At 45.7% G+C, this 22,161-nt stretch overlaps 1 protein-coding gene across 1 annotated transcript in view; it reads right to left on the bottom strand.

Moving 5' to 3' along the window:
- Positions 1–4,559: 4,559 nt before the first annotated feature.
- The window catches only part of Ntrk2 (neurotrophic receptor tyrosine kinase 2), a 319,485-nt gene continuing 301,883 nt past the window's right edge, over positions 4,560–22,161 (bottom strand). The window contains exons 17-18 of the mRNA XM_051172708.1: positions 6,897–7,055; positions 4,560–5,024 (exon numbers count right to left, since the gene is read on the bottom strand). Coding sequence (XP_051028665.1) covers positions 4,839–5,024; positions 6,897–7,055 — 345 coding nt within the window. The 3' untranslated portion in view covers positions 4,560–4,838. The remainder of the gene's footprint in view (positions 5,025–6,896; positions 7,056–22,161) is intronic.

Here is a 22,161-nt window from a genome sequence, read left to right as displayed (position 1 = left end):
GCATATTGAACATTCCATCAGTCTCCAGTCAGGATCATTTTGCTAACTCTCAGACCAAAGAAATAAAATAAATATGGACCTGGCCCAGAACGCGTAGGCTACAAAATGGCATCCCCATCTTTCCCATCTCATCTCCTGAGACGCACGGCGAGATGGCAGCATAGTTGCTTGGAGGTGGTTGTGAGATTCACAGTGTTTTACTTGCAACACATTTACATGTATGTAAAATTTTTTTTGCTTCATGTTTGTGATGAATGGACCAAAATAAACACACAAATTAACAAAGGCAAAGAGAAAGAAGAGCAGGCTGCAACAGCTAACAATAGTCAAGACCCTTTGACTTTAGCAGCAGTGGTTGAGTCCCTGGCAACAGGAAACTATGCCTTCCTGCACTACTACTGTTTTAGCTATGACCCCTCCCACCCAGCTCTTTACAATAACACTTTAAATTCATGGACGAGCTATCACGACCTGAGTCTCCACATTCTAGCTATACGTTGTGAAGAACTGGCTTTGACTGCAAACGTGGACATCTGGGGATTTGGGTCATTAGCCAACCTTCAACCATGATACAGGACCAAAGTGAAGGTTAAGTTTGGAAATAGAAGCCCTCTCTGATAGGGGGTAAGGGATGGGGAAGCAGAACCATGAGGGTACCTGGGTCAGTGCTGCCATTTTGAAAATTAGACATGACTTAATTCCGGGTATTTCTGGCAGTCCCATTTGCAAAAGGAGAGGCTTAAGAAAAGTCTGCCCTTGACCAGGGACCCCACCGCCTAGTCCTTGAGAAGGCCATCACTCCACACCACGGCTCCGGCTTGGCATGTGGATGAGGAGGAGTGACTTCAAGCTGCCCATCTCCCCATGGATTTGGATGTTTTGTCATCAGCCTTCAAGACACTTGCTCCCAACAACAGTGCAGCTTGCATCTAGATGCTCGGTCTGAGCCCAATACAAATGTGCAAATAAAAACTCAAATTCTCCCTCCCAGGACTGGTACATAAGGAGACCATTTGTCTACAGTTTTCCTTTACCAAGAGCCAAAGAACAGACTCAATGTAGAGGATGACTTTCAGTCAGTTGTTTCAGGGAAAATGTGACTTTCAGCACATCTTCCAATCCAAGAACTGCACAGAGTTGAAAGTGTGGCGCAGTCCTTATCCACATAGGGAATGGAAATACAAACTGCCACACAACGTTGGAAAGTTTTGGTTATTTAGCAAATTTTAAGCAAATTATTCATATTGCACCCTACTTATAATTATTCTATTACCATGTGCCTATATGTTTATACATAAACACACAAACACACTACATTTGTGCATTTGTATATGTATAAATCAAGTGTTTATAACATATATATACATATATATATGTATATGTATATATGTATATATATATATATATAAGTACATGAAAACACCACAAGCGGAGCTGATGTGAGCATGAGTTCCGATAGAACTCTTGATAGCAATGTTAAAAGCGTTTACTAAATGGGGTTGATTGTGACATCGGCACGGGAGTCAGCAGAAGCCAGGAGCAGAGGCACACGATGTAACATCTCATGTTCTTGCACTGCATGCTTCCTGTGGTTCCAGCCTCCCATCTGGCCTCACAGACATGCTAACATGGCTTCTTTCCCGGATGTCATGCTTGGATGTTTGCATGTCTAGTGGGTAGATGTAGGTGAAGCCCATGTTTGCCCTCTGAGCTTCTGAATCTCCATTCACACACACACACACACACACACACACACACACACACACACACACACACACACACACACACACACACATACACACACACACACATACACACACACAATCACACACACACACACACACACACACACACACACAAAATATGAATAATTTGCCAACACATGCAAGAAAGCGCTCAGAATCTATCAACCAGTTAAGAATTGGAATGGAGGTGAGGCTGGGTTCAGGGTTGAGAGCTCGGTTTGCTAACGCCATTTTTGTCCCGTTTGGAGAGGGGTACATTTTAGAACAAGAGTGTTTCTTTTCTAAAACTTAGCATACTGCAAGAAAGGTGATGGCCATATCTTAAGATGTCCTTGGCTCATCCAACTGCTATAAAAGCAATCAAATGCTCTTTAGTGCTCTGAAATCGAGACAGCAGAGGGACTAATAAGAATAATTAATAACAACAATAATAAGTATAAATAACTATAAAAATTTGCACTTGCATAGACACTTTCATTTTAAGACCTCCAGGGACTTGTCAAAAAGTATAAGGAATTTCTCTCTCTCTCTCTCTCTCTCTCTCTCTCTCTCTCTCTGCTTATTTTCCTGCTGAGGGAAACACAGAACTGGAATGGAATGCTCCCATGTTTTCATTATAGACCTTTGATATAAACCTGTGCAGCCTCCTTTACCTCGGCCTCCTACAGCGCTATCTCTTTTGCTCTCTGCTAAGCAACTTGCATCTTTTTCTCCCAGGGCAACTGGTCAGACTCGGTTAACAGACCTCTGCAAGTTCCTAGGTCATGGCTGATGGAATCTGGAAAATCATGCCCAGACCTGCCCTTGCTTCACTGCTGCCTTGCAGCTCCACAGTGTTTTGACAGTACCATGGGTCCTTTAATGACATATACTAGACTGTATATGTCAGAGAGATATGGCTTTCATTATATTATTATAGGGATTCTGGAGGGGTTTGTTTTAATGGAAAAAAAAAAAAAAAGATAAATACCTCCCATCTCTCATGAGCCACTGCAACAGAAAGTACCAGAGCATCTGCCTCAGGCAGCTCCTGACTGGAGTGGGCCCCACTGGATGGCCTCCTGTTCTGTTAATTGACACAGAGGTTTTTTTTTTAATTTATGTATTTATTTATTTTTATTTTGAGAGCCAGATTTCAAAGTTTGTACTAGAAAACACAGTGCTCCAGAAATTAATGGGCATGAATGAAGCCTACCCAGAGTTCTTGCACCTTCAGAAGTAAATACCAAATGAAATGCTCTAAGGTGAATTACGTCATCCCTTCCAATCTGGCTCAAGTTATAAAGATGTCAAGTTTATCAAACTTCCCCTCACGGAGGGGACAGAGAAACGGAAACACTGTTTGCCCTCAGTCTACCTGACCACCCAAAGAACCGTAAATTTCTACATAAATCTACCCTCTCTTTTAGTAAAACCAATGACCATGCCCAGATGCACATCTCCAGGCTCAGGCTGGACACAACCTCCCGTTAGCCATACAGTGTCAATTTTTATTTTCTGTTTTAACTTTTTAATGGAGTACAGATAACAAAACAGCATACTGGCAATGAGTTACATTGGACAAAACCACCCTCCCAAACAGCCCAGAGCAGGAGACTTGACCTGCGCACACACACACTGAGTGTAAGCTCAGGGGGTGTCCCAAGAGATCACTCCTTTCTCTCTGGGATGAAGTGTGTCTGTCCTGTGGTCCAGCGGGTTTGAGGTGAGTGAAGACCTCCAGCCGTCAGCACACCTATTCCATAAACCCATTGCCAACTGTAGAGTGCTGTGGGCTGCTGTCTGGTTACTTTCCCTAAGCCGCATGAGTTAGACCTTTCCTGGAGCTACGCTGCCTACTGGCCACCATAGCTGGAACAGTAGTTTCTGCACATAGGTATTAGTTGACGAAGACCATGCACAATTTTGTTCGCACAGTTAAAAGACAGGTGAGAGTGGAGGGTTGGGGCTGGAGGGAATTGCTGTAGAGAAAGTTCAGGATAAGAGAAATTTGCCTCCAAATGGAGAATGTCTCCTGTCTTTAGCAAGGACTCAGATTTTTCCAACTAACCCTGGAATAATATCTGAGTGAGAGTCTACCCCTTTTTGATTGAACTTGACAAAAGCTTGGTAGATAACACTGGAGAAAACACATCACCTCTACTACCACGCCCGACCACAGTGTCTGTATGATGTGTGGGTCCCATGGAAGCCATCTTTTCTTTCCATTGCAGGCCAGTATCTGTGACTGGAAGCTCTGTCCATGATGCAGAGTTCAACGTCCTCCTTCCTCCTCAGAGCAGTCCTCAGGGGATTGAGCCAAACATGTTTCTCCCAGTCAAGGGTTTCTGGGTTTTCCTAAGCAGGGCTGACCCCAGCTGACCCCATTGCTTGTCTCTGGTTCGCTCATGCTGCGGTTTAATGTAGTACTTCTCTCTCTGGTTTTTATTTCCCACAGATAAAGTGTTCCCAGCTTGTACACAGCTTTTCCTTCTCACACTCAGGCTAAAGCCATCAGAAAACAATAAGAATAGCAATAATAAATAAATAAATAAATAAATAAATAAATAAATAGAAGTGAATCCATGGAAACGCCCCATGTCTGTACATCGGAAGTGACGATTTAAGTCAGATGTTTGATTTCCCTTTTTTTCATCCACACCAAAGGCAGGAATACAACAAGGCATTGTTAGTTGTGGTGGGCAAACTGGAGTGTCTGCTGATATAACAAATTATGTTTGTTAAGGCCTTTGTCTATGTACAGTTAACAGGAATACAGAAGCCAGATTGATCAAGGAGGAGGCTGAGGACCGTGAAGCTGGGAAGACCAAAAAAAAAAAAAAAAAAAAAAAAAAAAAAAAAAAAATAGAGTAAAGGCAAAAGAAAGAAACAAACCAGAGGAGATGGGAAGAGAGAAAGAGACAATGCCAAAAGCAAGTTAATACTGTCTGTGGATGGAGAAGTGCGCACTGCTCCCCCCTACCCCCCGAAAGCCACTCCTTGTCCTGTCAGAGCGACGGACAGCAAGGTTGCGACATCAGCGGCAGTTAGGAGGTTCATCGTGTCAGCCAGTCTGAGGAGTGCATTGGGAGGGACGATCTGGGGAGAAGGGTCCTAGCCTAGGATGTCCAGGTAGACGGGAGATGCCTTGGCCAAGTTCTGCAGGAGGGTATGAATGCCTTTGATGTTCTTTCTCATGTGTGGCTCCCGCTGCCAGCATCCCAACATTAGCTCGTACACCTCCTGGGGGCAAGTGCGAGGCCGCTGCAGGACTCGGCCCTGGGTGATGCATTCTATCACCTGGAAGGGAGACCAGAGGCAGGGTTAGCAGGAGAAGCGAAGCGCCAAGCATGTAGAAATGTCAGTGTGGGAGGAGCAAGGAAGGGCCTCTCCTTTCTTTAACTTCTTAAAAAGTCAAGCCAAATCACTGTGCTTATTTCTGGAGAGCAGCATGCAAACTTGGGTTTATACGTGTACAGTGTGCTCTGATTGGCTCAGGACAATTGGCATGTGTGTCCGTGTGCCTGCATGGTCACGCTAGCACACCGCTTTCCTCTGAACCCCCACACCAATCTTCCCCTCAAAATTTCCAATGAGAGAGACTGGGGGGAATTCTTAGGACCTGCTATGGAGCCAAGGTTGGCCTTGAACTCAGGGTCCTCTTGCCTCAGCCTCAAAGGAAGCTCTTTCACAGGTTTCTCACAAGGAAGAGAGCCACCATGACGTCACAAAACTGGTAAAGGCGCAGTTTATTCAAAAAGGGTTATCTAAATTCTACGCAGAAAGTCTTATGTGTTTCAGGTTTTACTATCTGGGGATGGAACCTGAATTAGCTTTGTGTAAGGTTCTGACTGATGGGGACCTCCTTGCAGCAGAACTCATTAGGATCCCTGATATCAGAGCTGAATTAAAAGACAATCATGAATGTGAGAGACATGGGAATCGCCTGACTAAGGTGCTGCACCTCAACACAGACACGCTGATGGCTCCCTGTACCCATGGATTCCTGCTTGCACCCAAACAACAGCCGATTGAAAATGTATGGGGAAAACGGCAACCATACCGAGCACACGCAGACTTCTTTCTTGTCATTACTCCCTACATACACTGCACAATCGCTATTCGCAATGTATTTGTGTGAACTGTCACTGTAGGTAAGGCTGGAGACAACCCACAGCAAAGGAGACACCCAGGTCACTTGCAAAAACTACATTATTCTGTATTAGGAATTTGAGTGTTCTATATTTTGGTCTCTAGGGGCATTCTTGGCACCAGTTCCCATGGATTTCAACAGGTAACTCTTTGCAAAGGATTTAGGATAGGCAAACAAATTCATCAAATGTTCTAGCAAAATCTGAAAAGGGGAAGTGCATTGTAGCTTCCCAGGAACAGTGCATGGACCCTTTCCAGACCAAGGGGCACGGGTGGCTAAGGCCCTTCCCAGAGCGAGGGGCATGGGTCGATAGGTCCTTCCCAGAGTGAGGGGGATGGGTCGCTAAGGTTGCTCCTAATTTGTTGGATGAAGTGTAAAAAACTATTCCTCAACTCTGTCATTAGAGGATGCAAGGTTGGGTCAGCCAACAGCAGTGCCTCATTTCCCCCAAAAATCAGTAAAGTGAGGCTATGAGATTCTGAGACACAGCAGGCTCTCTGGGAAAAGCTGCCGACTCAAGCAAAGCCACATATAACCTATATATCCTGGTTTCCAGCTCAGGAGCCCTCAGACCATGGCTGCATCTTTTTTTTTTTTTTTTTTTTTTTTTTAATTTCTTTAAATTACATCTCAGTTGTTAGCCCATCCCTTGTATTCTCCCATTCCTCCCTCGCTCCTGCTTCCCCCCCCCATTCCCCTCCCCTATGTCTGTGACTGAGGGAGACCTCCTCCCCCTGTATATGCTCATAGGGTATCGAGTCTCTTCTTGATGACCTATTATCCTTCCTCTGAGTGCCACCAGGCATCTCCATCCAAGGGACATGGTCAAATATGGGGCACCAGAGTTTGTGAAGGAAAATATAGGCAGTAAACTTTGAACCCCTACCCAGACTAGCTGATGGACAGGACATTCTCCACCGTTAAGTGGACATAGCTGCATCTTAAATTTCAGCTCTGGTGGTGTTGGCGGCAGTGGCAGTGGGGGCGGCAGGCAGGATGTCTCCCCAACCTTTGCATACCTCGTTGTTTGACAGCTGATACCAGGGCTGCTTGCCATAGGTGAAGATCTCCCACAACACGACTCCCAGGCTCCAGACGTCACTCTCGGTGGTGAATTTCCTGTACATGATGCTCTCTGGTGGCATCCAGCGGATGGGCAACATGGTGTGGCCACCGACCTGGCAGGGAGGGCATGAACAAGGAGCGTCAGTCATCTGGCACCAGTGCGGAAGGTTGCTGTTGGGGAGATGATTTTTTTCCAGGAGCATATGTTTTCTCCATCACCTCAGGTAATGGAGTCAGAGGGCAGCGGAGACTGCTCAAAACAACACCTTACATATGATTTGCGATTCTCCTGTCTTCAAAGCCAGTGAAGAGAAGAGGGCTACCTTGGATTTACAAAAGCACTCGTGTGCTTTCTGTTGGGAGGACTGACCTGTCTATTAAGAAACGTGATCATTTTGACCAAGATAACAAGCAAAATGCTCTGCATCCCTGCCTAGTGAGTGGTGCCCAAGACGGAAGGTACTGTTCCCATTTTATTGACAATCAGCCAAGGGGCATGAGCTACGCTTTGGACTCAGAGCTTTAGAGTCTCCTCTATGATGGGGTGATGCCACCTATCTTATTAACAGCAACAATTTAAGGCATTTTTAAAAGAAAAATACCCAGTTTAATGAAAACACAAGCCTTGACAGCACCAGGAGACAGCATTGGTGTAGTCACGGAAACTAAATTGACACAGTAGACTTGTGTGTGGTTTTCTATGTCATGAAGGGGAAAAAAAATGCCATTTCAGGCTGCCTGGTTTTCAAAACATGATCTGATTCCTGTGCAGTAGGCGTGTGGCGTAAGGCTCTCATTTTTCATCCTGGCAATGCTCTGGCATTATCAAGGCCACAGGACACACTGACACTCTATAGCCTGAAGACGCTTGAGAAGAGATTTCTGGGATTGGACACACCTTGACCTCCCTCTTGCTCCAGGCTGGCTCTTCCCTGTTCCATGGTACCTTGGCCCCACAGATACCCATCTGGGTAAACCTTCCTCTCCGTTCTCAGAACACTGATAAAGAGAAGCTGCTAAAGTATATGGAGGGCCTAATATTTCCCATTGCTCACATGGACTTGTGGCCCAAGGGTAAAGGATGCCCCAGGAACCAGCAGCCTTTACCACGCAAAGCGAAGATGGCTCCGTGGATAGCAGAGACTGGTTCTGACTATACTTAAGTCAGGTATACATCCCCTCTGGCCATTTTCCAGAAAGGTGTGAGAAAACTGGCACATGCATTTCCCAGGACTTCCCCACATTCTGTGGCAGTGCTCTCTCCTTGATGCTCCCCGAGGGAGCACTGGGAAAACTCTCCACAGTTTACAGCCATCTTCCCCTCCACACCTACTTTCATGAACTTACACAGTGCTTCACTGAACTACAGACAATGAGATTGCATTGCCAGTTAGCATTTGCCCAAGGTAACACCTTGAACATGGAACAGACAAGTCTAAGGTCTTGCTGTCTCCATTGACTCTCTTCATCCACACAGGACACATTCACTGCGGACCTACTAAGCTCCTAAATACAGTATAGCTCTACTTGTGGATGGCGCACAAAAAAAAAAAAAAAGCTCTTGTTTCCTGACACTCATGTCTTGATTTATACATTTTCCCATCAGGTCATTTATTTCTACTTGAGCTCTTTGGGCCAGATATTTTTTTTTTCTTCTTTATTTCTTTCCAGGATTTCTTTGGGGATTTCACATATGTTTTGTAAAGAATGCTTTCTTTCTTCTGTTCTCAAATGTATGAGTGATGGGATAATCTAGCAAGAGTTCATCAGGATTCACAAGTCTAGGCCCATTTGGAACAAATCTACACAGCCCTTTGTGCTATTTCCTCAGGATTTTCAGGCTTGCCATAAGAATAGACCCATTAAAGGAACAGTCACAGTGGTAACAAATTACTGCCATACTTTTGTTATAGATACTCTATGGCTTTCAGGCCGTATAGAACTACACTCTACTTGCAACAGAGTACAAGGAGATGTTTGTTCTGTGCTGTACTGCTTGGCAACCAGCCCTCATACCCTCACTTAAATATTTGTGAGATTGAATGTAATTCCCTAGTATGACCCTGGGAGTTTTTGCCCCTGCTTGCCCTCTGGCCAGTGGTGCTGGGGGATGCTCCAAGAGTTAGATTGGGGCAAGCTGAGTCTTCACTTTGGCAGGATGATGGAACAAATGGGGACATGGAAATCCATCTAGCAGCAGGGCTCACTGAGGCCTGTGATTTAGAAACCATTTCTAGTTCCTGGTGTGTCACGAACAACCATCCTTGGCTGGTTCCTGGTGTTCTGCTTGGCTAAATACATAGGGTTAGGGTGTCCCTGAGTTACTCCCAGTGTAACATGCTACAGTTCTGTGACTCCACACCACTGCTTTGCATTGCTAATCATGTATTCCCAGAGACTATGTCACCCCACCCCCTCTCACTTCTCCAGTGTGTCTGACAGCTAATCTCTGGAGAAGACACCTGCTTGCTTGCCCAGAGCCACATACAATCTGATCTGACTTTCTCCTCATGGGTTTCTCAATGGTCCAACATATGTTCTATGTACAGCCAGAAGCTGAGTCATGGATCTTCCCCTGGGGAAAACCCAGTCATGCTTCTTGCAAGGTTGGATCTTCCTGCAATCCAGGTTCCTTTAAAGGCAGGTCTGTGCTCCATAGCTTTGAGGAAGCCCCCTTTCCCTGGCTCCTTGGCTGTTGGATGCCCTTGTGATGCTATGAGAACACATCAGATGGTGCCATCTGCTAAGGCAGTACCTTCCCGAGGGAAGCACAGTGAATACCATTGGACTGTGCCTAGCTGATGGGGTTGGTGGTGAGCAAAGGGTGGGTTTTTTTTTTTTCAAGTGGTGCTGCTTTTGCAGAAACCTTCACAGTATACAGTTTAAGAGGATTGGTATTTGCCACTCTCTGCCCCACCTACAGTGTCTTCTCTTTAACAGGAGACCAAACAGACCCTTAGAGTAGATGCAGGAAAAGTCTCTTTTATTTGTTGCTTGATACAAAGAAGAAGAAAAAGGAGGAGGGGGAGGAAGTGGGGGGGGGGGCTTGGGTTGGAGAGATTGCTCAGTGGTTAAGAACTCATACCGCTCTTGCAGGAGACATAAGTCAGTTCTCAACACCCACATCATTGCCCGTGACCCAGAACCAGAGGCACTGATGTCTCTGACCTCTGGGGGACAACCGCACTCATGTGTATGTGCACATAGGCATGCGTGTGTGATCACCTACACATGCAATTAAAATAAATATTTTTTAAAAAGAATTAATTAATGAGATTCTTAACTTGTTAAAATAAAACCAGACCCTCAGGTCAGCAGGTAAGGGCTCTCTAAGAAATCCTGCTCCCCAGAGCAACGACCCTAGAGTGTGGGGTTGCTCTTGCCTCAGAGTTGGGAGCACTACACCAGAAAGGAGGCCTAGGGGGAATTTCTTGCTTCAAAATTGTGGGAGTGCTGATCTTAACCTGGTCACTGGGTCCTCACTTCTTGTAAGGCTGGAGAAAAAGGAGAGAGACTACAGAAGACAGTGAAACCATGAATAATAGAGAACTTGCTATTAAGGCTGCTAATCTCTTCAGCATGGCTAAACCAACCACGCTAATGAGAACAATGTCTGAGGCCCGAGTACTAAATAAAATAAAGCAAGCCGAGAACATGGGTTCCATTCTTAAAACACACCAAGAAAAGCATGGCACCTCATGATTTTGATAGTGATTTACATGGAATAGCTGATCAAAATAAAAATTACAGCTGCTTTTGGACCTTGAAAAAGTATTTCAGGAAAAGACACTCTGGAAAAATAATGAAAGTAAAGCTCTTTTGAATAAGAATTAATTATTTTTACCACTTTAAAATCACGACGGCATATCCAATAACTACAACTAGTTTTTAAACTTATATTTATTTTCCCCTTATGTATATTGGATGCTTTGCTTCCACGTATGACTGTGTACTGTGTGCATGAAGTGCCTGTGGAAGCCAGGAGAGGGTGCCAGACCCCCTAAGACAGGATTTACAGATGGTTGTGAGCTGCCTTGTGGGTGCTGGGAACCATACTCAAGACCTCTACAAGAGCAACAAATGTACCTAGCAGTTGAGCCATCTCTCTGGACTCTATAACTTACTTCTTAGCTAAACAATTTGTAGTATATATATAGTCTGTGGTCATTGGGTTGTAAATTATAAGAATGTCTGTGTGGCTAAACAATTTCTTTCTCTCCATTTGGAAACTAAGATTTGGTGAAATTAAAGAAGTTTCTGGTAAAGTAGAAATATAAACTGGTGACCAAAAGCCCTGAAGACTACTCCGTGTCTCTTCTTCATTTTGATAACCCAGGCTCCTTTTCAGTCTTGCTTGCTTTGCACACACACACACAAAGCATCTTTACCTGTGACAATAGTGAGGAATGCACAGCCTGTTTCCCAGAGACACTGGGAGAGAGAAGAAGTGATGCCGTTGGCTGTTCCCTTCCCTTCTGTTGGCTTCTCCCACAGTGCAGTGCCACCCTCTCTGTTCACATGTGCCCCTTCCTCTCTTCTCTGCAGCCACTGTTCTCAGGAAGGTGCTAGCTGTCAGCCAGTGCAGGACTGATTTCGATCCCTGGCATCTCTCTTAAGATCTCTCTGGTGTGAACCCAGCTCAACTAACCAGGACTGTACTGCGTCTTCCCCAGCTTGCCCCATCTTTCCTGACATGGCCACTCTAAGCCCTACAATCCAGTTCCCCGATAGACTGTTCTGTGTTTAATGGAGGCTCACAGGGAGGCAAGTTCAGACCAAAGCCAATGCCGAACTTTGCTCTGGAACCACAGCTGTGTGGAGACAAGCTGTGCTGACCTGGGACCTTCTAAACTTGACCAACAAAGACCAATGATGCCTGGGGGGCCACTTTCAGCTCGTGGTATTTACTCAGTGAGTGAGTGATAATTTGTTTGGAAGCCAGACATTTGACTGCCTCATAAACAAGCTGGCCAAAGGGCAAACTCCATTAGGAGATGATTGCCTGCCAAAGGCTTTTGGTTGCATTAAATATTGAAGGGGGTCCTGGACCTCCAGATCATGGCTGCACATGATTGCTCTGCTCCGGCAATCTCCCCCGATCTGTTCCTTAAAAATTCATGAAAGCTGTAAACTTTAAGCAACAGCTGGGCCCCATTTGCTCACCATGGATGGCATCTGTAGTAGAAGGTTGAACACAGGAGAGCGAAGCAACGATGACAAGGTCTTCCCCTGAAAAAGAGCCTGAGAGGAACCCTGTGGTTGAACTGTGGGCTGTGACCACATCCAGGAGGATGAGGGTCTGACATGTAGCATGATCTGGGGCTCCCATGGGGCTGGCATTGAACAGAGGAATACTATCTGCCAGGAGAGAAACTCAGCCCTTGAAGTGAAGCTGCCCTGGGCATCCAGGAGAAGTTGTGGTGCCAGTATGGCCACCCTACCATCTCCTGTACACCTAAAACTGATTATAGCCAATTCTAAAACCATTGCTGTGTAAATCCTCTAACTATCCATGCTTGCTTCTTCACGTTTCCAGAAACAATCTGTTCATAGTGTAGCGGTTTCAAGGCCAAATTCTGTTGTTGGATTAGTCGAAGAGAGGATGTCTTCAGCCTTCTTGCTAACAGTAGTGCTTTACAAATGCCTTCTCACAACTAAGTCACTCTGTCCTGCCAGAAGGGGACAGGTTGGCGCATGGGTTGAAAGCCAGCACAAGCTGTCGCTGTTGTCCTCTGACACGCAAGTGCTGATGAGGCACATTCAATATGATTCCCACGAAGGATTTGTACAGACAGCAAACTGAGTCTAGCAGTGTCTCCTCACCAGTACTTCCCCTCAGAGTGCCCTCTGGTCCAGAGGAACCTAGCAACTCCGAGAACCAGAACTGGACAATTATGACTCGGTATCTAAATTTGTGGCCTCTCATAATTTTATCACAGTCCAAGCAGAGGCCTGAGCTACTGAGCCTTCTGACCCAGCTGATCTTGCTGACCCCGCTGACCCCGCTGACCCTGCTGCCCTTTCAGATTGAGATCAGATCATTCCCAGTGCAGATGCTAGGCCAGGCTCTGTCCCAAGTTCCTTCATGGCAGCTCATGGAGAGTGGGAAGACCCTGGATGTCCTAATGAGATAGGAACAAGGCCCAGTAGCTGCCTGGGTATCACGTTACCTCAGATAGCCCATGTTCTAGGGCTGACCAGTGTGCCGTGGGCTCTGCTCTGTATACAGTCTACAGAGCCCAAAATTCTCAGTCTAAGTCAATGTTGGGCTCTTGTTTTGCACTTTGTTTTGATGAGAAGCAGTGTGCCTTCCTCCACCAGGGTGTACAGCTGCAGTTACGAGGGTGGTAAGGGATCACTTTTGGATGTGGAAACAAGAATTCTTCATTTTAAGAAAAACAAAATCAAGGGCTGGAAAGATGGCTCCGTGGTTAAGAGAACTTGCTGTTATTCCATAGGACCCATGATCAGTTCCCAGCACCCACATGGAGGCTGACAACCATGGGTAACTCCAGTTCTAGGGGATTTGATGTCCCTTTCTGACCTCTGTGGTCACTGCACACACGTGCACTCGGCATGCATTTAGGCAAACATTCTTACACATACAATGAAATCTTTTTAAAGAAGGATAAAGTGAAATAAGTTGGCAACAATGTGCTTTCTCCTTCTGGTGCTCTTCCTCCCTAACAATTCAATAAGCTCTGATGGGAAGCTTCCCAAGCACTTAAGTGGAAAGGTGCCCAGCTCCTGACCCGGCTGTTTGTGGTGACGGCTCTGTTCATGTATCACACAACAAAAGGATGATATATGCCCCCTATAGTATACACACCCACAAGGTGCTATGTGCCCTACAGTATACACTGCCATAAGGTGCTATATATGCCCTACAGGACACATTTCATTAAGCTTCATATTTAAATGTTCAATGTTACTAAACTATTTTTGTTTCATGAGCACCATGGTTTCCAACCCAAATGACCAAACGATATTTAGCACAGCCCCCTTTCATGGTGACAAGCCACAAGGATGGACATGATGCTAAGAAAGGGAGCAAAGCTGCAGAGGCATATACCTGTGGCATTCTCTATATTAAAGTTACTGCATTGTGCTGGTTTGGTGACAAATTTCAATGTGAAATGTAGCTGTGGAAATAATCCAGATAGGGTGACATCTTAGTTAGGCCGTCTATTGCTGTGACAAAACACCATGACCAAAAGCATCTCAGGGAGAGAATTGATTATTTTATCTTTTAGTTTGTAGCTCATTATCCATGGAGGTCAAAGTGGGAACTCCAGGCAGAATCCTGAAACATCAGCTCAAGAGGCCATGGCAGAATGTTGCTTCTTGGTTTGCTCCTTGTGGCATGCTCAGCCTGCTTTCTTATAGAACCAGGACCACCAACATGCCCGGGGCAGGGGGGCATCACCCATAGTAATCTGAGCCCTTCCTATCAAACATTAAGAAAATGCCACTCAGGCTTGCCTATGGATCAATTTTATGGAGTCATTCTTCCAATTGAGGTTCCCTTCTCTCAGCGACAAAACTTTATCATCACAGATGGTATTCTAGGTAGCTACAGGGAAAGAGATAGCAATGACTGTTGACAGAATGGAAATAAAAAAAAAGAAGGAGAAAGCGGAAGGCTTTTCCATGTGAGATGCACTCCTCAGGGTAACAGACAAGTTTGCTGTGATAAACACACCACAGGCAGTGAGTGCAGAGACTTGCACCATTAACCCAAGCATTAGCTAATGCTGAAAAGCCAACCATAATCTACCTTCTGTCAGGAAACCAAGGTGGAGATAATACACTAGCCCCAATAAAATAGAATACCCTTTCCTTTTAGCTGGGGAAGTCCAATTTGATGTGGAGGCCGGGCCATGACCACATGAGCCCAACTGTAACAGGGGAGCTGTCTCCAGGGAACTCTGATGTCAATGTGGCTTGGCTGTGGTCCTCCCATGCTACATCCATACATAGAATGCATAGAGACCATGGTGCTCAGTACAAGAGCTCATGATGATCATAAGAACTAAGCTTATAACTGAGCCACTAAATGCCTGATGTGCGTGTGTGTGTGTGTGTGTGTGTGTGTGTGTGTGTGTGTGTGTGATGCTCTGTGCTGAAGACATGAGCTACATCTAAAACATGCTTTTCTGCATCTCTCTAGATGTACCCACAGATCAAGTATATCGGTAAAAGGACATATGTTACAAACTCAGCTTTTTCTCTGCCTGAAAACAGGCCTTAGCTTCTGGCAAATAGTTTTTCTGTCCATCCATAGCAGCACCTAGATACTTTCACGGAAAAGCTATGTGGCATAGACCTCTTCCCACCAAGGTGACCCACTACTGGGGAAGAAAACCAAGGAGGAGGAAGCTTATGCGTGGTGTGGGATTTTAAAACCCTTATGTTTTATTTTTAACATTTTGTGTAATTGTTGCATTAAACTTCATAGTACATCATGAAAAACAGTGTTTCGTCCTTAGGTCCCAATTAAAACTGATGCTCGAGATATGGGCGTCATGTTTATCCTTTGTCTTTCTGATAGACTACCTGTGCCCAGACTCTCATGACTCTTTATGCAGAAGCACTAACCAGAAGAGAGCAGGCAGGTACTGTGGTCCCCAGAACTATTTCCTGTCCTGCGTCAGCCACTGGCTAGGTACTGTAACTTGGATCTTAAATGACTGGCAAAGGCCTGTATGTCCCAAGTTTGGTCTTCAATCTGGGATGCTCCTGGGAGGTAGTGGCCTAAAGGTAGAAACCTTTAGGAGGTGGGGCATAGTGGAAGAAAGGTCACTAGGTGTGTGCCTTAATCTACCATGAGGTAATCAGGTTATCTTTACCATGTTTTCCCACCATGATGTACCCGCATAACACAGACCCCAAGCCATGGGACCAACGGACCATGGACCAAAGCCTCTAAATGGTTATTATGAGTCAAAATCAAACCCTTCCTCATTCTAAGCTGTCTACCTCACACGTCTGCATATGAGAGGAAAAATACAATTAACACACAAGGTGAACGTGAATAATTACTTGAGGTCTTGCAGTATGTTCACTGCGTTTAGAAAGGAACAACCCTATAAGCCCACATCAAGCTGTAGCTCCCTGCTAGGGGGCGCTCTAAATGGGGGTTAGTTCCCTTGGAGTATTGGTCCAGGACCAAGGCAAGGGACTCACTTAGGGAACAGCTTTGGCATAAACAGCAAACTTTCAACACCTAAACTGGAAAAGTTTATACACACACACACATACACACACACACATACACACACACACACAGACACACACACACACACACACACACACACACACACACTATAAAGTACTAATTGAGGTTGAACATCAACATTTATGAAATAGCTAATATTCTGTATAATCTTTTAAATAATTTTGCATACAAAGCAAAATTTCCATGTATGGAATTTTGCATTTGGGGTGTCATGTCATCACTTAAAAGTTTTGGATTTCCCACAGGCCAAAAATTCCAGCATGAAGGGAAGAGATGGGAATAAAATCTGTCTCTAGCTGAGGAGCAATTGGCAATTGACAGCGGCTGGGAGAGCCAATTTCTTTAAGGGTGTGGTCCTCAGTAGGTCTGCTGCACTTGCAATGAATGGCCATATACCCAAGAGGAGATGGGCAGCACAAATTAGACTTGGTGGGTCTAATACTGAGAGAGACAGAGTGAGAGCAAGTGAGAGGGAGCAAGTGAGTGAAAGACACACACATACATACACCACACACACACACACACACACACACACACACAGAGAGAGAGAGAGAGAGAGAGAGAGAGAGAGAGAGAGAGAGAGAGAGAGAGAGGAGACAGAGACAGACAGACAGAGACAGAGAGACAGAGAGAGATAGAGACAGAGACACACAGAGAGCACACAATTTGTATGTAGCATGTAGGGATGGATCTGAGAGGAGTGTGGGAGTATGATTAAAACATATTGTATGAAATTCTCAAAGAACTAATAAAAAATTAGGAAGAGGGGTTTTATCTTAGATTAGGACGTCCAACCAGTATGCATACAAAGCTTGCTGCATCTGGGTAGTATTTAAGGCAAACTACTTAATATTAAGGAATTTCCAACAAACACTGAGTCTGTGATCTAGTGGACTCACCATGAACAAAAAAGAGGAACCAACACACGGGAACCCAAAATGGCAGCCATTATCGAAAAACCAAGAGGGCAAGGGAAGACAGATGTTTTTTATTTCACTAACTTTCTCTTTCACTCTTTCATTTCTGCCTCTCTGCATTCCATTCCTAAATCCACCACATCATGTGACTAGCTATGCAAGCCCTTCTCTGGCCCAGCACTGTCTACAGTCGTATCACTATCCCATACCCATAGCTTGTGCTTTCCTTGGGGAGTCATGGCGAGCTCTGGGAGGCAAGGAAGGTTGACTATATGGCTACCCTCTCTCCCACCCCTGAAAAGAAGAAGGGCTGTAGGGGAAGCCTGTTGCTGTGGAGCCCCCTTCCCCCATTAGCACATGGGTATCTCCTGCTGCCCAGAGGGTTCAGACACAGCTCTGCTCCTCTCCAGCACCGGGTCATGTTACCATTAGTCCTACCATGCTCCCTGCCATTTCAACAGTGCACTAAACCTCTCTCTGAATTGTGAGCTAGCCCCAGGGAAATGCTGCCCTTCTAAGAGTTGTCCCAGTCCTGGCATCTGTTCACAAGAATAAAACCCCAAGGAAGACAGTATCGTTTCATTTCTCAGAACTCAGTCTCCTATAAGGCTTTCTTCTGTGAGTTGTGCCGATGCTGCTCCAGATTGGGAGGCTCTCCCTGCACCTTGCCTCCTCTTTCCTGGTTATTTCATCCCAATACCCCCACCAAGTATGTGATCATAGCTCTACTGAGGCTATCATCTCACCTCCAATACATTCTGAGCTGACTTTGGAGAAGAAACTCGCCCTTTCTGCATCTGATGGGAAGCAAGGACAGCAGGGTGCTGGGGTCCTTGGAGACCAGCTGGCACCTTTCCAAGTGCCCCCTCATTCCCTGTTCTTATTCCTTCCTCATTTCCTCTGACCACTTTGCTTTAGCTTCCCTCCCAAGGTCTCCACACTCTGCCGTCATACATTGCCTCTGCTGAATCTTCTATTTAGATCACTGGCATTTAGAATGCTATATTTGCTTGTTAGAGTCTACTTGAATCCATTTACAAAAATAACTTTCATGAAACATATAAAGGTCTTTCAGCACAAGTAGCTCATCTCTGAACATAGACTCAGGGATATAGTTCTTTTCAGCCCTAAATTTGTCTTTGGAGGTGGAGACAAGAACACTCTCAGAATATCAGGCTTGATGGATACAGCAAGCCACGGCAATTTACCCCAGAACTGTGGGTCAAAGCACTGGTGATCCTCGATTTAAAATCTATAAACATACGGCTGTTGAGTAATCTTTTTCCTTTTTCATTGGAGATCTGTCCCCTGTTTATCCAAAGATTAAACTACACACACACACACACACACACACACACACACACACACACACACACACCACACCACACAGGTGCACGCGTGCACACACACACACACACACACACTTTGGATTTCTGTGTCTTCCTCTCTTCTTCATACCGTTAAAAACTGTCTCACTGGGACTAAACCCTTGCTCAAGTGGAAACCCTAGAAACTATCAGTACACTTTTATTTTAATTATTTAGTTTATAGATGTTTTGCCTCCATGTATATTTCAGTGCGGCACATGTGTGCCCTGGGCCTTCAGAGGTCAGAAGAGGGCATTACATGCCCTGTAGATGGAATTGTAAGCTACCACGTGGGGTCTGAGAAACAAACTCAAGTCTCTTGGAAGAGCAACTAGCTCTCTTAACTTCTGAGCCAACTTTCTAGCTACATTATTATTTTTTGTCCAAAAATAATATTTTATATCCAGAGACCAAGAGCACAAGGAGAGAGTTGGATAAAAATCAGCAGAACATCCTTAGAACGGCCCAGCTACAGGGCAGCCTGGGGAGAGCTGGCAGCCCTTGCCCCTTGCTAACCTTCAGATGTAACAGTCAAAAGCCAGGCTCCTAGAGTGACTGACCTCCAAGGGAGTCTTTGCCATGGCCCGCCAGACCATCATCTTAGATATAAGTCCAAGCTCAGCTTGGCAGGTAGTCCACTTGAACTTTTTTCCTCCTGGCCTGGCCTGGTCTTGACAGTGTCCTGGGAAGATAGCCCAGCCCTACCTCAGAAACTGTTCCTGGACATCTGGTCCAAGCAAGAGGGTCAGATTTTTGGTGATTCTGCTGTCCTGGGAAGAATGGCTTGTTGACTGGCACCCCTCTCAGCCCTCAGGACTCAGGATTATAGAAGAATTTTGACATAAATAGCATCAGGTCCTTCTTGCTTAACCATGCAGATGAAGGTGGCTGTGGCATCCAGTGGGTCCTACAGCTCCAAGGTCTTCTACTAATGCTCAGGGCCCTTTTTATTAGTCTCTAGATTTAGATGTTGGAGCTTTGGCCTGGTTGGGGTGGGTGTGAGAAGAGCCTCGTGTATCTCAGCTTGGAAATGAGTACAGCACCTGCCTGCTGAGTCACACTCCCATCCTTACAATAGTATACACAGCCCCTACCATCACCTGGAATCCTATACTCTTATTTTGGGGGTGCTCTTGGGAAGGGGTAACTAGAGAAATGGAGCCAGCCATTGGTCTTTTGTGGAAATATTCCTAAAGAGAGGTGATTCATGTCTCATTCTTTCTAATCCCCAATATAAACCTGAAACCACACAAGGGACTCTAAGAAAATCCCTTAAAACGCCAGAAGTGTTCTCTGAAGGGGGTGCCTGGAGGGACATCACACAGCTGAGCTGTCCCAGTTCCCTGGAGAACACAAGACCAAGGAGATAAGAGTGAAGACAAGAAGAGAGGCATTGCATTAGAGAGTAAACAAAAAGAATATGAGAACAGAAGGCGGTGGGGAACAGGGAAAAAAGCAGTGTCCCACGGTCAGACATGGCTGGACTCTCTGGTATGTCTGCTGAGGGACTCTCTTCTTTCTGTGGCTGTTTCAAGGATGGTGAGCCCATAGTTGGCCACATGAAGAGTCACGTGGGGCCTGTGCATGCCCAGTGCAACAGGCTTGGAGGGTGGTACTTGAGGAGGCAGAACAGACTAAGGAAAGGTATGGGCTAAACTGGGGGTGATTAAGTAACAATGGATTGGAAAGTATGGGTGGGGCCAGGATGCTCAGGCTGAAGGGAGCATGACAGAGCCCTCACACCTAAGCACCACCTCCTCCGTCTTTCCCCGTGCATAATTTCAGACTGTCTCCAAGACTATTCACCTGTGTGATCTTCTCTAGGCCCTGGTGCATGGGCCAGGGGCATATGCACACACAGATCCCTGCTCATGCTTCATACCTCTCACTTGGTGGCCTGGAACCTTCCTTGGGCTTTTAAATGTGTTCTTTTTCTTTTTTAAAAAAAATATTTATTTATTATTATTTAAACAGTGTTCTGCCTGCATGTATACCTTCAGGCCAGAAGAGGGCATCAGATCACATTATAGGTGGTTGTGAGCCACCATGTTGTTGCTGGGAATTGAACTCAGGACCTTTGGAAGAGCAGGCAGCACTCTTAACCACTGAGCCATCTCTCTGTATCTTCAAAGTCAACTGAACCGCACTGGTTTGACTTAGAAATTCAGTAACCTTGTCTTCAAACAGTGGAATCATTAAGCAGTAAGTAGGAGGCATGAACATGGGCATAAATTATTACTGACTGTCCCCAGCAAACACTGTCGTCTCGGATCAAGTATTCCATATTTCTTCCCAGAGTAGGGCTGTGAGGAAGAGTGGAGCACATGGGTACCAGATGGCGCACAGAGTACCAGCCTTCAAGCCAAGTTGAGGTAGGGCTCCATGCTGACCACCGTGCTCCACTTTATGCCTGCTTTCACTCTTGCTCACCTGCTCTGGGGATGCCTGGTGTGTGTGAAGAGCCCCAGTTCATATTTCAACACTCACAGCTCTGTAACATCTCCTGAGAACCCCTCTGTGGTCCCTGGAATCCATCGCACTCTTACTAGACCACTCGAGTCCTGGGATACCAGATCTGAGTTTAAACAGTGTTCGGTGCCTGGGTCCCTACTGCTCTTGGCAGAATTTCAATGGAACTATTTTAACTTCTTGACATCTCAGCCTGGACTAAAGTTAGCTTTAAGCCTACTTCAACCCAGTGCCAATCCCTTGGCACTGTCTGTACAGGATGGACAACCATAGATCCCAGGCTAAAAGGCCAGTGGTTTTTAAACTTTATACCTAGCCTATGTGGCTGCCATGCCCTGTCTGTGACCCCTACAGCAGCCAATCAGATTGTAATAATGCTTGACCCTCCATTGGCTTTTCATGAGTCTCCGTGGGTAGGTTGACTCACTAGGTTGTCCTACTGCTGCCCTGAACATGAACAGACCCACATGACTCTTCATGTTGCCAACTATGGGATCACCATCTTTGAAACAGCTACAGAAAGAAGAGAGTCGGTCAACAGAAGCACCAGAGAATCCAGCCATGTCTCACTGTGGGACACTGTTGTGACGTATGACAAACAATGGCAGCAGCTTGTTTTTTCTCCTTATCTCCCTCTGATCTGTTCTCATACTCTTTTTGTTTAATATTTAATGCAATGCTGTGGTGTGGTCATACCGTTAAAGGGCTCTGGCACTCTGGTTCCACCTTGCAAAATGGGCTCATGGCACCAGCCTGTCAATCTCCTAGGAGTCACACAGTATGCATAGACTCTGAGGTTCAATACGCGATAAGCTTTCTTCAGTCATATGCTGTAAGGAGACAGGTATAGCAGGGAACTTTCAATGGGAAAGCTAAAAAGGATGTGCCAAGAACACTTGTGCCCCAGACACCGGTGCTCTGGACACCTGTGCCCTGGACGCGTGTGCCCTGTCTGGAATTCACTGTTTCCCAGGAAAGACTTGAATCTTGCTTTCCCACATCCCTCTCATGAAAGACCTTCAGCTTTGCTTTTCAAAAGACTCATTTTTTGTTGTTGTATGTGTGGTGTTTTGCCTGAATGCATGTCTGTGTCCCACACATGTACAGTGCCTGCAGAGACCAGAAGAGGGTGTCAGAATCTCTGGTGGAGTTACTGATGGCTGTGACCTGCCAGGTAGGTGCTGGGAACTGAACCCTTCTGCTATGCTAGAGTGGCGGGTGCTCAACT

The sequence above is a fragment of the Acomys russatus genome, chromosome 3 (genome assembly GCF_903995435.1).
Source record: "Acomys russatus chromosome 3, mAcoRus1.1, whole genome shotgun sequence".
NCBI classification, from domain to species: Eukaryota; Metazoa; Chordata; class Mammalia; order Rodentia; family Muridae; genus Acomys; species Acomys russatus.
The sequence above is the reverse complement of the archived record's forward strand: the minus strand, read 5'-3'. Positions and strand labels throughout refer to the sequence as shown.